The 14,119-nt window shown below is 48.2% G+C and overlaps 1 protein-coding gene across 12 annotated transcripts in view; it reads left to right on the plus strand.

The window, feature by feature from the left end:
- Mrps6 (mitochondrial ribosomal protein S6) overlaps positions 1–12,412 on the plus strand; it is a 53,199-nt gene extending 40,787 nt beyond the window's left edge. For 5 of the 12 annotated variants that reach the window (NM_001437294.1, NM_001437298.1, NM_001437295.1 and 2 more), the window contains 2 exon segments: positions 1,287–1,426; positions 11,922–12,412. In NM_001437294.1, coding sequence (NP_001424223.1) covers positions 1,287–1,426; positions 11,922–12,114 — 333 coding nt within the window. In that variant the 3' untranslated portion in view covers positions 12,115–12,412. 12 annotated transcript variants of the gene reach the window in all.
- Positions 12,413–14,119: the final 1,707 nt, after the last annotated feature.

Genomic DNA, 14,119 nt, shown 5'->3' on the forward strand with positions numbered 1-14,119 from the left:
ACTTTGTTTTGAGGTAAGGTATATAAAAAAAATTGTGTAACCTTAATAACCAAAAATCTTTTGTTTCTCTTGCAGTTTCTTTTTAAAAGTTATATCTATTTAATATGCATGAGTGTAGGCTCACCTCCCACTGTATGCATTTAGAGGGTAACTTGTGTGAGCCAGGCCTTTCTATCTACCATGAAATTAAGTACCCAGAGATTAAGCTCAGGTTGGGCCCTGAGTACTGTTAGCCACTGAGAATCTCAGCAGCCCTCAGGTGATCTTTAAACTACTAACTAACTTGAAATTACAGCAAAACAAGTAAGTCCGCCATCGCAGCCCACGGGCAGCCCACGCACCTCACGTACCTCACGCCGTGATTTTGAAACAAAGGGAAAGAGTGGGCTCTGTTTTTGTGTTAGGAACTGGTTTCTTTTTTGACAGATATGATAAAATCCCTTTTTAAGAAGAATGTTTCTTTGTGCTTATATGGTCTGTGCATGTGTATACACTTGTATATGTGGGAGAGCGTACTCCCCTATGAATGTGTGTGTATACTTGTGCCTGTAGAGGGCAGCGGGGGCGAGAGCACAGGTTTACTTCAGTGTCTTCTAAGTTTTACCTGCCACTTTCATTTTTGAAACTTGGTCTCTCACCGGACCTGTGCCCAGAGTTTGGCTAGACTGGCTGTCCAGTGAGCCCTGGGATCTGCACGCAGGCACGCAGGCACACAGGCACACAGGCACGCACACATGCATGCATGCACGCACACACGCACACACATGCACATGTCTATATCAAGACCACTGTGCTTTCCTCTGTCTGGGTCCCCTTCCATGTGTTTTGTTAAACTCTTTATCAAATTATTAGCTCCGTGAGGGGGTAGGTTGGACCCTTTGCCAATTTTCCTTTGGGATTCAACCTCTTTCCCACTTAGCTGCGGCTGATACACACTATCAGGTGCCCTGCCAATAGGCTGACCTCTTGGAATTTCTATCTGAGTTGTAGTATAGAAGGGATGGTGATTGGCACTGGTTGAGCCTGCTGAGGCTCTTGAGAGAAGCCATGTTAGTTCTGCCCCCAGATCCTGGAGCCACACTGGCCTCCGAACTCCCCTTCCTTTGTGTCTGTGAGCTGTCTTAGGTCGTCACTGCCTTTGCTCTATTGCTTCTTGTTTAAGTCAGCTGAAGCCAGTTCACTTGCTTTTATCCAGAGACCTCTAGCAGCATAGACTTAGTCTTTCCAATTGTCATATTGATTGTGGTCCTTTTCTTTTTCTCCTTAAAAATGGAAATATAAAACAGCCAGAGACCGCTGCTGCTTTAAAACGTACAATAGAATCCCTGATGGACCGAGGAGCCATAGTGAGGAACTTGGAAAACCTGGGTGAGCGTGCACTCCCATACAGGATCTCCAGTCACAGCCAGCAGCACAGCCGAGGAGGGTAAGTGTCTCCATGAAGTGGATTCAGTGTGGGCTTGGGAAAGAACACTGTGCATCATAGAAAATGTCACAGTGCTGCTGCCATTAGGTCCCAGGTGTGCTGGGTGGCCTTCAGGTATCACTTACAAAAGCAGTGTTGTGTCTCAGATTGGGACGTTACACTGATCATGCCATGCGGGTCACAACAGAAATCCATGAACAGAGCGACGGCTTACAGGCTCCTGCGGGGAAGCTCTGTTTTCAGCTTCAGAACGTTGCCTTCAGAACACCTCAGGCTGCACACACAGAGACACAGTAGGTTTCTTTGACCTAGCGCCGGACCGGCTGAGAGAGAGCACAGAGAGAGATGATCTGTCCACTGCACACAGCGCTTGGATTTCTGAAGGTGTGGTGTGCTCTGTCCAGGCCCCTCACTCAGTACTCTTTGCCTTGTGCATGCACATCCTCGAGTATTGACCTAAGTCTCATGTTTGAGTTGTCTTGGGGACGTCGTCAGTGCACTGTCAGGGCACCGCTTTATTCCTGTGGTTTCACGGTGTGTGCAGCGGACTCAGGTGGTCCAGGAATTCACACATTGCAGACATCGTCATTGCCTCGCCTTGTTTTGTGTTCAGCTTCTTGTGAGGGCCTTGCCAGATTGCCTTGGCGTTGCTAGGAAACAGGAAGTGCCAGTGGCTGAGCTTCTCCCACAATCATAATAACAAGGATGGAGTGTATATGTATGAGAGGGAGGGAGGGAGGGAAGGAGAAGGAAAGAGGGAGGGGGAGAGGGAGAGAAAGTAGAGGAAGAGCCCCTAGCAAAGGAGGGGCTTTGTAGTTCACTACATGTGTGCCCTGTGAGCAAGCACAGAAGTGGGTACCTCAGTTCACTACGTGTGTGCAGTGTGTACAAGTACCACGAGGAGGACCTCAGGTTTTAGGCTTGTGTTGCTGAGAACAGTCATTGCCTGCACTTATCTGTTGAAGTCCTGTTTTCAAAGTGCTCTATCTGAATACTAACTTACAGAGATGAGGAACAAACAAACATTGGGTGTGGACATCAGTTCCATGTGGGGGCCTTATATGACCTTTCCTCTATAGACACATTGGCATAGCAATGGTGAGGCGTTCTGTGAGTGTGTGCGTGCATGCGTGCATGTGTGTGAAAGTGCAGGCCTGTGCAGGCCATGGAGCATGTGTGGATGTCAGACATGACTCTTGACTCAACTCTTGACAGTTGGATCTCTCTTGCTACCTTGTAGGATCTAGGAAGTGAACTCAAGTGGTCAAGATTGTGTGCGAGCTTTTCTGCCTCCTGAGCCATGTTGCTGGCCCCAGCATGGCACTTTCTTTCTGTATAGTAGAGAATGTTTTCCACAGGGGTTTTGGTTAAATGAGCCTGTGAGGGCTAACATACTTAGAATTGCCTGAGAAAGGGTTCTTATCGCCTGCCTTGGGGAGCCTGGGGCCAGTTGGATTCTTCAGAGTCCTCAAGCCTCGCCTTCCTTGTAGTAGGCATTTTCTCTGTTTGACAGATTGCTTGTGTGTATATGACTTTTCTATGTTCCTAAAGGCAGCCATGTTGCAAGTCAGCTGGCTGCCAGATCATGGTCTTGTAACTGCAGGCTTGAATAGACCCTTCCACTGCTTGGGCCCAGTGGTAGTGGCTGGGAGCCTTTGGTCTCCTAGATCAGCTTTCCAGATGGAGGCCTGGCTTCAGTTACTCCCTATTGTCACAGGCAGTGCCGGGAAGCCACTGGTGTTAGACCACCTGGCAGTTTTCTTCCCTCTGGGTTTGCTCTGGTCCCACTCAGACATTTGAACACTTTCTCTCTCTTTGTGCCTCAGAGACTCAGCCCGAACCTCACTGTTTGTTGGAGAGGGTTTAATGGAGTCACACATTGCAGAGGGAGCAACGGGAGGAGGTGTTTTGTCGACTCTTTCTAAAAAGGGCGAGCATCTCCCTGAGGCCTAGTGATACTCCACTGCACAGCAGCCAGCCTCACTCCAGGACTGCACACCGTTTGAAGCTCTTTGCACTAGGTGCTGGAGGGAGGACAGCAAAAGAACTGGTGATCTCTCAGTGCTGAACTTGTGTGTCCGGTGGCCTGTGACTGGCCAGGAGACTGGGCTCACTTCCATGCTTGTAAGAACTCTTCAGTTGGGGGCTGGAGAGATGGCTCAGAGGTTAAGAGCACTGTCTGCTCTTCCAGAGGTCCTGAGTTCAATTCCCAGCCACCACATGGTGGCTCACAACCATCTATAGTCAGGTCTGGTGCCCTCTTCTGGCCTGCAGACATACATGCAGGCAGAAAGCTGTATGATGTATACATAATAAATAAATAAATGTTTAAAAAAAATCTTTAAAAAAAAAAAAAAGAACTCTTCAGTTGTGGAAGGAGTCCTGGTCTTACATTCGGGTAGATGCTAATGGTACAGCTGGATGTGTATGAGATGTCCTTCTGTGCACAGCTCTGCTACATGTGTATGAGATGTCCTTCTGTGCACAGCTGTGTGCGAGGTGCCCTTCTGTGCACAGCGGAGCAGAGGGATCAGAGTAACCAGCTCTTGGGTGAATGAGTGGAATTTTACTGACTGCTCCCAAGTGTATCTGCAGCCTCCTTACTCCGAGAGCGCTGGCGCCCTCTCTAGAGGAGCTTGAGTCTCCTCTGCAGTTTTCCCATTAGCTAACATTTCTGTGTTCTTGTGTTTTCCTGCCAGCATCGAGTCAAGGCCTGTGCCATGGCTCCAGTTTTGTGTGTAGATGCTCTGCAGCTTGTTTGGGGGTGGGGATGCTCGTCCTTGAAGGTTTAAGTGTCATTTCCCCCAAGATTTGTAGAATTGCTCATTTTTAAAATGCACGAGAGCCAACAGATAGGAAGAAAAGCAGACGGAGGCTCTGTGACAGCCTTTGGATTAAGGTGGACAACCCGCTGCCTCTGTGGAGTCCCAGATCAGAAAGGTTTGACCAAGACAGTCTAGGACAGGCATCCACACAGATCGACTCTTGTCTTCGCGCAAACAGCTTCCAAGATGCTCTGCTGCTGCAGAGCCCTCCCAACCCTCCCAAACTCCCCCACCCACTGGGAGCTACTGAGCACTTGAGTGGAAAATTCCACTGTGTGCCACTGGGAAGGGGAGGGTGTCTGAGAGGGACAGTGACAAAGAATACGACTCCAGTTTAAGCAAGCTCTTTTTGTGGGGTTCAGACAAGTGGCGATTGAAAGAATGTGACCTTTATATCTAAGAGCACCACCAGGATACGTTTCTTTCCCCGGCATCTCTAGCAGTGGGGCTGGGGGCTCAGCTCTGGGCAGTGACATAGTCTTGTGTCAGAGTCTGCCCTTGTGGTGCTGAAGGGTGGGGGCTAGCTTTCAGAGGCATGGCAGATCTGGAAGCTGGTTCCCTGGGAGAGCACTGGTGTGCAGGGAGCCAGCTTGGGAGCCTTCACAGCCTGCCCTATGAAGCCATTTCTCTAGGCCTTTTCAGATCTCTGGAGCCCTGGTCCTTGTAATGGAGAGTTTGGTGGTGTTAAAGTGTTAAATTCAGAGGCAGGAAGCTGCTACTGCAGATCATTTTGTCAGAAGCAGTTCACTGCTCTCTGGCCTTGGAACACTGCATCTGCATGAGATGTGCTTTAGAATTGTGAGCCTGCTTTGGCCCCACCTCTCCCTGCTTGGAGGCAGTGAGTACCTCACTTCCACCTCTGTAGTGCTGATGTGCAACTCAACAGAGAAGGTTGGGGGCAGCAGGTGACAGCTCTGTATAGTTGGAACAACATGGGAAACAGGACTTTAAATGTAAGCACGGCTAGGCTCTGGGTTCAAGGCCGCCATAGCACTTCTTACCCATCCAGCTGCCTGCCATGTACTGTGCTGTCTGTGGACAGCATGTGCTTAAAGAGGCTGGTTTGTGTTTGTCATTAGACTTTTAGATTATCACACTGATTTTTTTCCCCCAAAATGATCTGTCCACTTACTGCTTCAGTTAATGGTTAAAGTAAAAATGGGGAATGGAAAGTAATTAGTGTTTTACTGGTACTGTTTATTGGAATGTCCTCTTTGAGGCCTGTCAGGCGGTAGCAGGGGAGTCAGAGTTGTAAATCGTTTTACCATGAGTGACATGGATGGATGGCAGTGAGAGAGAGGGGCCACACACCAAGACCTAAGCTGTTTCTGCCTAAGTTGCCGAGCTCAACAGCTGCCCCTTTGAGGGGCTGCAGTCCTGAGAGTGCATGAGGTGTAGTTCGAGTCCCTTGGAGATCCTGGGTCTGTCTTTTACCCTGGGTCTCCTCTGGCTCTGGCTCTGGAACCTGCAGGAGGTTTAGGGAGCTGATTCAGAGCTGCCCTCTCAGCACAGATCTGGGTTCTGTGTCTTCACAGGCAGCCAGTGGCGCAGCTGTGTCTGCGGGCCTGGGGTGGTCTCTCTCAGCGCTCTGGGGTCTGCGGCCCTCAACTGAGCATGGATCTCGGGTTTTGTGGAAGTTGTAGAAACCTGGACTTCTAGCACCAAACCTTGGCCAAAGGACTGTTCTAAAACCTGTGCATCTGTTGCTTCAGCCTTCTGAGGTTTGTCTGCACTGTGCGTTTGCCTGAGTTTAGATAAATAGTTAAGAAACAAAAGGACATGGAAGCAACCAGGGACCTTGCAGCTCTTTTTTGTGTGTGAGAAGCCATGGGGACAGACTGAGCCACTCAAGCATCCAAGTGGGATATGCCTGGCCCTCAAGGAGGAGGAAGAGGAAGATGAGGAAGAGGAGGTAGAGGTCGTTTGGCTTTCAAGGCGAGGTGAATACAGTATATCTGCCCATCTCTGAGCTACTTTACCCTTCTCTATTGGGTGTTTCCTTTTCATGGAAATTTCCATGGTGTAATGAGGAGGCAGGGGAGTAGAAACAGTTTTTGCCCACGTCAGCCTCAGGCACAGATCAGCAAAGTGATAAGCTTGAGATGACAGTCACATGCTGTGGTTGTGGGCACAGACCCACTTGCAGTTTGGCCCAAGCTCTTGTTTGGGTTTGGTTGCCAATGGACTGGAAGACTGGTGCAAGGGAGTTAAAGGGTAAAGGTCACAGAGTTTGATAGCAATGGAGACTCCCAGAAGCCACAAAGTAGCCAATTCTAGAGACCTTTGTGTATCGAGGATGAGGTGTATCTGGGAGCTGCAGCCTAGGGCCCTGGCTTCCGTGGTACACTGTGGAAGAGCTCGACCAGTTCCCTTTCTGGTTGTCATCTCCTCAGATGAAGGGATTGGGCTGTGTTTTCCTATCTGTCAGTTACAGCCTATAATTCTGTAACTTTTTTGGTCCCAAAGTTGTCAGCAGCTTCATGTGTATCTGGGATTGGAAAGACCTGACCTGTTTGATCCTCACTGCAGCCACACACGTGGCAGCAGGGTGAGCTGAGGATGCCATAGAAGCCTCCGGAGTCTCTGGTTCTTACCAATGGACTGTAACGTTGAGAGATTGCGTAGGAAACCATACTGGAGAAAAGGATGCTGGGCCCAGACTGGCACTCAGCTTCTGTCCTCTTCTTCCATTTCCTCAGCTGACACATGCGGGGTCACTGCCTCCACCCTTTTCCTCAGAAGACATTGAAGAGATGTGAGGCATTTTTGGAAATGAAGATGCAGTAGACCTCAAGGTCTGCACTGGGAGGTTTCTGGAACAGCTGCCTCTGTGCTTGCGTCCTAGGCGTTCTCTGTGCTCTTAGTGCAGAGTGCTGCTTAAAGCTTTGTGTATGCGTTTGGATGGTTTGTTTGGATGGTTTGGTAAGCAGTGACCAGGAAGACTGGCCATAGACAGGAAGATGGCTGAGCTGGCTGTTGGCATCTGTAAATACACTCTCTTACACCGTCAAGATTCTCCTGCTACAGGTGTGCTGGAGAAGTCTGTGAGGCAGTTGAGTGGAGTGTAGAGTGCACCGCCTACTCTTTAGTTGAAACCAAGAGCAGCTCAGATCTGCTATTTAAATACATTGACTCTGGACTGTGGGGAGAACTTAGACCTCACAGAGGAGAGGCTTGGGGCACCATGGGGCTGATGTATTACTGGGCTGGGATGCCACAGAATCAGTCCCTCCTTGTCCCCTGCCAGCGCAGGGCTGTGCATGGACAAAAGCAGGAGACACAGAGCAAAGGGGGAAAAAAGGCCTCTTAGACTGAGTGTGCTCAGAGGACGCTGCTGCCAACCTGGTGTAGCAGGGATCTAGTTAGGAAGAATATTTTATGAATAACAAGTGAAAGAGCGAATAGACAAGAGGGAGAAAGAAATGGGTTGGATTAAAGCATCCCTCCTGCCACCAAGTAGCTGAGATGAAGTGGATGAATAAGAGGTCCTGCCGTCAGCATGAGGAGGTTTGAGACAGTTCCCAGTGGACATGCTAGACTCTGCTCCCTAGCCATGCCTAAGGTAAGTAGTCATCATTTAGGGTTGAACAAATGAGCAATGCAGAGATTGGAAGGTTACAACCCTCTCGTTTGTATGCGCTGGATCAAAACAGATGGAATTAGCCCTTGGAGAGTGTGGGGGTTGGTGCACAGCTCCCACAGTCATCACAAGTGGTTGCCTCCTCAGGGCACCCAAGAAGCCATTCCAGTGGTGTGGTGCTGAATGAGAAATGTCCCACACAGGCTCCTGTATTTAAAGACTGAGCTTCTAGTTGGTCCTGTAGGAATGTTTAGGAAGTACCTGACTGTGGACTTCAAGGGCTGCTCTCTGGTTTAAGTTGTATCATATTGGTTGACTTTTCAGTGTCTTTTCTTGTACTTTATCAAAGTCTACCTTTGGTCTGTTCCATTCACAACTTTTTCAGTTGGGGCCTATTTTGTTTTTGTTTGAAATTACTTTGTTTATATTTTTAATTATGTTTTGAGAGTTCTTTGTATGCTAGATTCAGGTATTTTATTAGAGATATAATTAGCAAATCCTGACTACAGCTTGTCTTTTTACTTAAAAAATTGTCTTTAATGTTGACGGTCTCCTTTGTTGTGCTTTCCTAGTATTAATTGTACTTTTGTGCTATCTGCTGGATCTTGGCTTAATCCCAAGGTCAGGAAGGCTTTCTTTCTTTTTTTAGACATTTAATGTTTGATTTCAGTCTGTTCCATTTTTTGAGTTAATTTTCCTGTATGGTACACAAGTATGGAACAAAGTGTACTTTTTCAAGCATTAAAGACACAGGATTGGCGAACCACTCACTGCTTGTTGAGAAGACTTTCCTCCTTTGTCCTGTCTTTGCACCTTAATCAAAAAAAAGAATCAATCGTACCTGTCCACAAGGGTCTGTGGTCACACTGTCCGCATGGGTCTGTGGTCACACTGTGTGCATGGGTCTGTGGTCACACTGTCCACATGGGTCTGTGGTCACACTGTCCGCATGGGTCTGTGGTCACACTGTCCGCATGGGTCTGTGGTCACACTGTGTGCATGGGCCTGTGTGGTCACACTGTGTGCATCACTGTTGCTTCTTGAGTCTTGAAGGAGATGCCGTTTGTTGTTCAGCCTCATTCTCTCTCAGAGGTGCTTAGCTGGTGTGGTGCATTCTTGGCGATTCTATTTGAACTTGAAAATTCAGTTTTTTGGTTTTTAATTTGAGTTGTTGAAACCGTGAGTGAGATTGGGGAGAATGGGCATCTAAATAATTGAAAAAGTCTTACCCATATCAGTCTAAACAGAAAGGTTCTCTTTTGTAATCTTTATTTAGAGTAAGAATATAGACTCCAGTAAATGTATATAACATGGGCAATGTTCAAGATTAAAAAGGGTCCCTTTTTAAAGGCAAAAAAAGAGACATTTAAGGCCCTTGGATACAGTGTTTCCTACGGAGTTGAGGCAGGAGTATCAATGCTGTGCTACCTGTCGCCTTACTGCTCTGTCAAGCGTCTCCAGTGCAGTGCTAAAGAGCGGGCATCTTTGTTCTTTGTTTGGGGATGGGGATATCCAGACTTGAGTTGTAGGATTTTTAGAACGTCCTCTCTATGTATAGTTTTTGGAATTTTTTCTCAGGAATTACCATGAGATTTTGTTAACTCCTTTACTTAATGTGGTTACTGAAGTTACCATAGTTTTCTCCTTACTTCTTATCAGTGCAGTGAATTGTTGGCTGGTTGTTTTCTAGTATTAATCCAGCCTTGCATTCTTGGGATACACTGTGGTAGGATGTGGTAACGTTGTGGTGTCACTGTAGACCATGTGTGATTGCTGTTGGGATGTTTTCACCTTCCTTTGCTTTGTCTCCTATGGTATTTGTGTTTGGTTTTGTTATAAGGTGACGTTAGCCCCATAAACAAGTTGAGATGTGTTTTCCAACTTTTCCTGAGTTTGTGTCAGAGTTGGTACTTTTCCTTCAACATTTAGTGTAATTCACCAGTGGATCCCCCTAGTCTCTTTGTGGGGACGTTTGCAGCCGAACGTTTGGCTTTTTATGGACATGGTGATCTACTTCTTCTAGCACGAACTTTTTCAAGGAATTTGACTCTGACCTGAAATGTCAAATTCATTAACAAACGTCATCCACAGTCTTCCCCAGTGTCCTTATGTTCACAACACTACAGTCATCTCACCTCCGTTCTCAGTGTTGGGCTGTTCCTGTTTAGCTGCCTGGCGAGGGGCACACTAGTTTAGTGATATAATAAACTAGCATTTGATCTCGTTCATGTTCTATTTTACCTTTTGTTTAGAAACCTCTTCTCATCCACTTCCCTCAGACTGGGTTTCATTTGCCCCTCTCCCACTTTCTAAGATAGAAGCTGACAGCAGTTAGAAACTTGCCTGTTCTTCCTTGCATGGGTGGGTGGTCAGTACCGTGCGTTCCCACTGTGTTTAGTGCATTTTCCAATAATTTGTTGTTTTCAGCTTTATTCAATTTAGAGTACTTCGTCATTTCTCCTTTGATTCCTTCGACTCACTGACCCACTGTTTAAGTGTGTTTAAAGTGCTTTATCCCATGTATTAATTACACCTGAGTGTGGGCTTCATTGGGATGTTTTTTACGTACGCACATAATGTGTATGTGCAAATAATGTGTTGATCGCAGTCCCCTCCCTTACTGCCTCTTTTTTTTTTTTTTTTTTTTTTTGGTTCTTTTTTTCGGAGCTGGGGACCGAACCCAGGGCCTTGTGCTTCCTAGGTAAGCGCTCTACCACTGAGCTAAATCCCCAGCCCCCTCCCTTACTGCCTCTTGTCTGCCTCCCTCTCCTGCTGTCTCTGTTCTTCACTGCCAGCCTCTCAGGGTTCGTGTCTTTTCTGTTTGTCTAGTTGGTGGCCCAGTGAGTTCCATCTTGTGGTTTACAGGTGTATAAAGCTGTATACACATAACGGCCATATAGAAAGCACCTTCCTGCACTGGGCAGCAGAGGCTAGCCCACAAGGAGGAGACTTACTGCCCAGGTACTGTTTGAAAGGAGTGAGGTGGATGGTAAACAGATGTCCACCATGTGAGTGGTGAAGCAGTGCTTGGTCAGAGCAGGGCAGTGAGGGAGCCGTGGAGGCATGGCTGTGAGGTAAGGCTGCTCTGCAGGAGGTACTCAGAGGGCCACTGAGAATACCACAGACCTGAGAAGTAGGCATGAGCACTGACAGGAACATTGGTGGGGCTGCGCTTTGAGAGTTAGGAGAGCAGGCTAGAAAGACAGATCTCAGCCAGCTAGAACATGGCCAGGCCTATGAATCTCACAGTCTCTAGCCACACTGTCCAGATCAAGCAGTGCAATGGAGGCCTAAACTCTGCCTCTGCCCTCCTGGTTTCTGAGTTATGATCTCTCCACATAGCCAAAGCTGGCCATGTAATTCACTGTAGAGGCCAACTGGCTTTGACCTCAAGTGATGCCCCTACCTTTGTGTCTTGAATGCTGGTATGCACTGCCACACTTGGCTGCTTTTGAGTGTGGAAAGCAGGGGTAGGCAGTGGACAGTACTTGTGACATTGCCCAGCAGGGTGTTGATAAGGTTTTGCCGCACAGCTGTCTGTCATACCATTTGGCATCAGCCTGACACTAATAATTAATGTCACACCGATGGTCAGTTCTTGTTCCTACAGGTGAGCTCCAGGTGAGTCTCTGCCCTTTGTCCTTTTCCTTAATGTGGCAAGTGGCTGATGACCGGCTGGACGGCCTGTCTGTCTGTCTTAGGTGTATCGAGTCACTAGTGAAGTCCTTGGGAAACTAGAAGACCATCTACTAAATGTTTCCACAGGAAGAATCAGTAGATGATATAAAATCCATTCTTGTTTATAGGGTAGAAAATTCTATGTACGCAATCTCACGACTACTCTGTTATTTCCTGCTGTGCCTGGTGTCACAGCCTTCTTGCTGCTGTGAAGGTGGTTCCAACTAGGTTTTACAGGGACATAGTGAGAGTTGCAGTGTGGAAAGAGACTGGGTGTGCCCACCGCACTTGCAGCTGAGCGCTGAATGTGTGAGTAGTGACCTCTGTCTGGGAGCGTGCAGGTTACACCACTGACAAAGTGGGTGTGTTACCCTTCGGATACAGGAATTCACCCATTTCTGTCTTGTTGCAGGTATTTCTTGGTGGATTTTTATGCCCCAACAAATGCTGTGGAAAGCATGCTGGAACACTTGGCACGAGACACTGATGTGGTTAGACCAAATATTGTGAAACACCCTCTGACCCAGGAAGTAAAAGAGTGTGACGGCATAGTCCCGGTCCCTCTTGAAGAAAAACTGTATTCAACAAAGAGAAGGAAGAAGTGAGAAGATTCATCAGATGTGGCTATGTTCAATTCTAAGTGCACCATGGGTGCTGATAGGTTTGTCTAGGATGCTTTAGCCCGTGACCATTTTGCTGCAGATGGGGACTGCTGGCCGAGACCTGCTCTGTCACCCCTGCTGATATTTCACCCTCACTGTGTGATTGTCAGGGTGCGGTAGGGCTGGTGTTCACAGTCCCACTGCAGAGTTTCGAAGAACAAAATGTTTGTCATTCACACTCGGTTGTCTTGTAAACCTGTGTGGAACACAGAGCAGAGTAATAAACATGGTTTTATCAACACTGACTGGCGCACTGCCTCTCCCCCTTCCCAGCACAGTGCATCCCCAAGGCTGGCAGCTCCTTTGTGCTGTGACCCCCCAAACTGTTCTGAGCACCCCGAAGTTTGGGATCCGGGTGAGTCAGTTGCTGGACTACTGGACAGTCTGCAGAATTCATGCTTTCTTCTGTCCAAGTGGCAGTGAACTTTGAGGAGGGCCATGAGAGCTTGGGGCTGTTGGACCGATACATTGTCTCATCACTGGCTTCTACCTCCCACTCCACTGTCCCTCAGCTGGGAAACCTTTGAAGAAGGCAGTGGGATGGTATCCACTAGGGGTTCCCTGAAACAATAGTCCAGGGAATATTAGTAGAGAGTAGTAGTAATCTCTCGTCCTTGGCCTCCCCAGAGCGGGTGACAGGAGTGTCCTTCCCCTCAGACTTCTCAGATGGTCCCTGTTGGGTGGGGGGTGTCACCACAGGTGACAGCTGCTGTGGCTCAGAGCTTGGGACTGGCTATGTTGTCTTACACAATCCAGTTGTCTCACCACAGGCAGAGGAAGGACAAGGGACACAGGCCTGTTAGCTTGTACTGCCCATGTTCATGGAAGCCCAGAGAGCACCTGCTTCACCTTCTTCCGAGCAAAAATTATAACGACTTTTTCTGAAGAGCAGTAGATCAGGGCTAGAGAGATGGCTCAGAGGTTGAGAGCACTGGCGGCTTTTCCAGAGGACCCAGATCCAGTTCCCAGCACCCACATGGCAGCTCACAGCCCTCTGAAACGCTGGTCCCTCTTCTGGTTTGGTGCCCTCTTCTGGCCTCAGTGGGCACTGCATACATGTGGTGCACAGGCACATGCAGGCAAAACACCCAGACACACAAAATAAAAACAAGACAAATTTTAAAAAGCAATAGATAATTTTTAAAAGCAACGGAGAAGAGATCATCTGGAGAAGTGTTCCACTTCCTGTTCAGTTTGAATTACCTAAAACTGCCGATGCAGTCAGGGCTCACGAGCCCTCACTCACCTGCCAGGCAGCTTGCATCCCATGCTCCTTTACGAAGCCCATGGTGCAGGCCATGTGTGCTAACCTCCTCACCTAATCCTTTCAGGCCTTTAAAGGGAGTGTTGTCACTCATGCTTTTGGATGAAGACACTTGACATGGATTTGACCTGGAACCCAGTTGTCACATAGCTGGGGTCTGGTACTGAGGACTCTGGCTCTGGTCTATTTTGCAGTACTGATGTTACCTCTCACGTTACTGTTGCTGGGGGTTAGCATCCGTTCTCGAGTGCGTGGCTCAAGGGTGGCACTGCTGATTTCTGCTCCCGCTCAACCCTCAGAAGACACCATTGGGCATTCGTGGGCAGGCAGGTATTCAGAGCCCAGTGGCACAGTGGAGTGTTAGGAAGGAGGCTGGCTAAGTAGAGCGGCTCTTTGTGCTACTTCCTGTTTGGATGCTTTAAGATGACGTCACTGTCCTGTCCCGAGTAATGCTATACAGTGGGCCTGTGCATGCCTGGGTTTGAGCACATACCAGTGGTTTCCAGGTCGTGTGTTTTCCGTCAGAGGTAAATGTCCACTCTTAACTGGTGGCACCTGTTGGAGTTCTTTGCCTCTTTAGTGAGTGACAGCACACAAAAGGCTTGAGCACAGCAAGAGCGGTGGGGGGCCCTCCGTGGAGCTGGCAGGCAGCAACAAGGTACACAGGACCTACCAATGGCTGGC

Source organism: Rattus norvegicus, chromosome 11, assembly GCF_021556685.1.
Source record: "Rattus norvegicus strain SHRSP/BbbUtx chromosome 11, alternate assembly SHRSP_T2T, whole genome shotgun sequence".
Taxonomy (NCBI): Eukaryota; Metazoa; Chordata; class Mammalia; order Rodentia; family Muridae; genus Rattus; species Rattus norvegicus.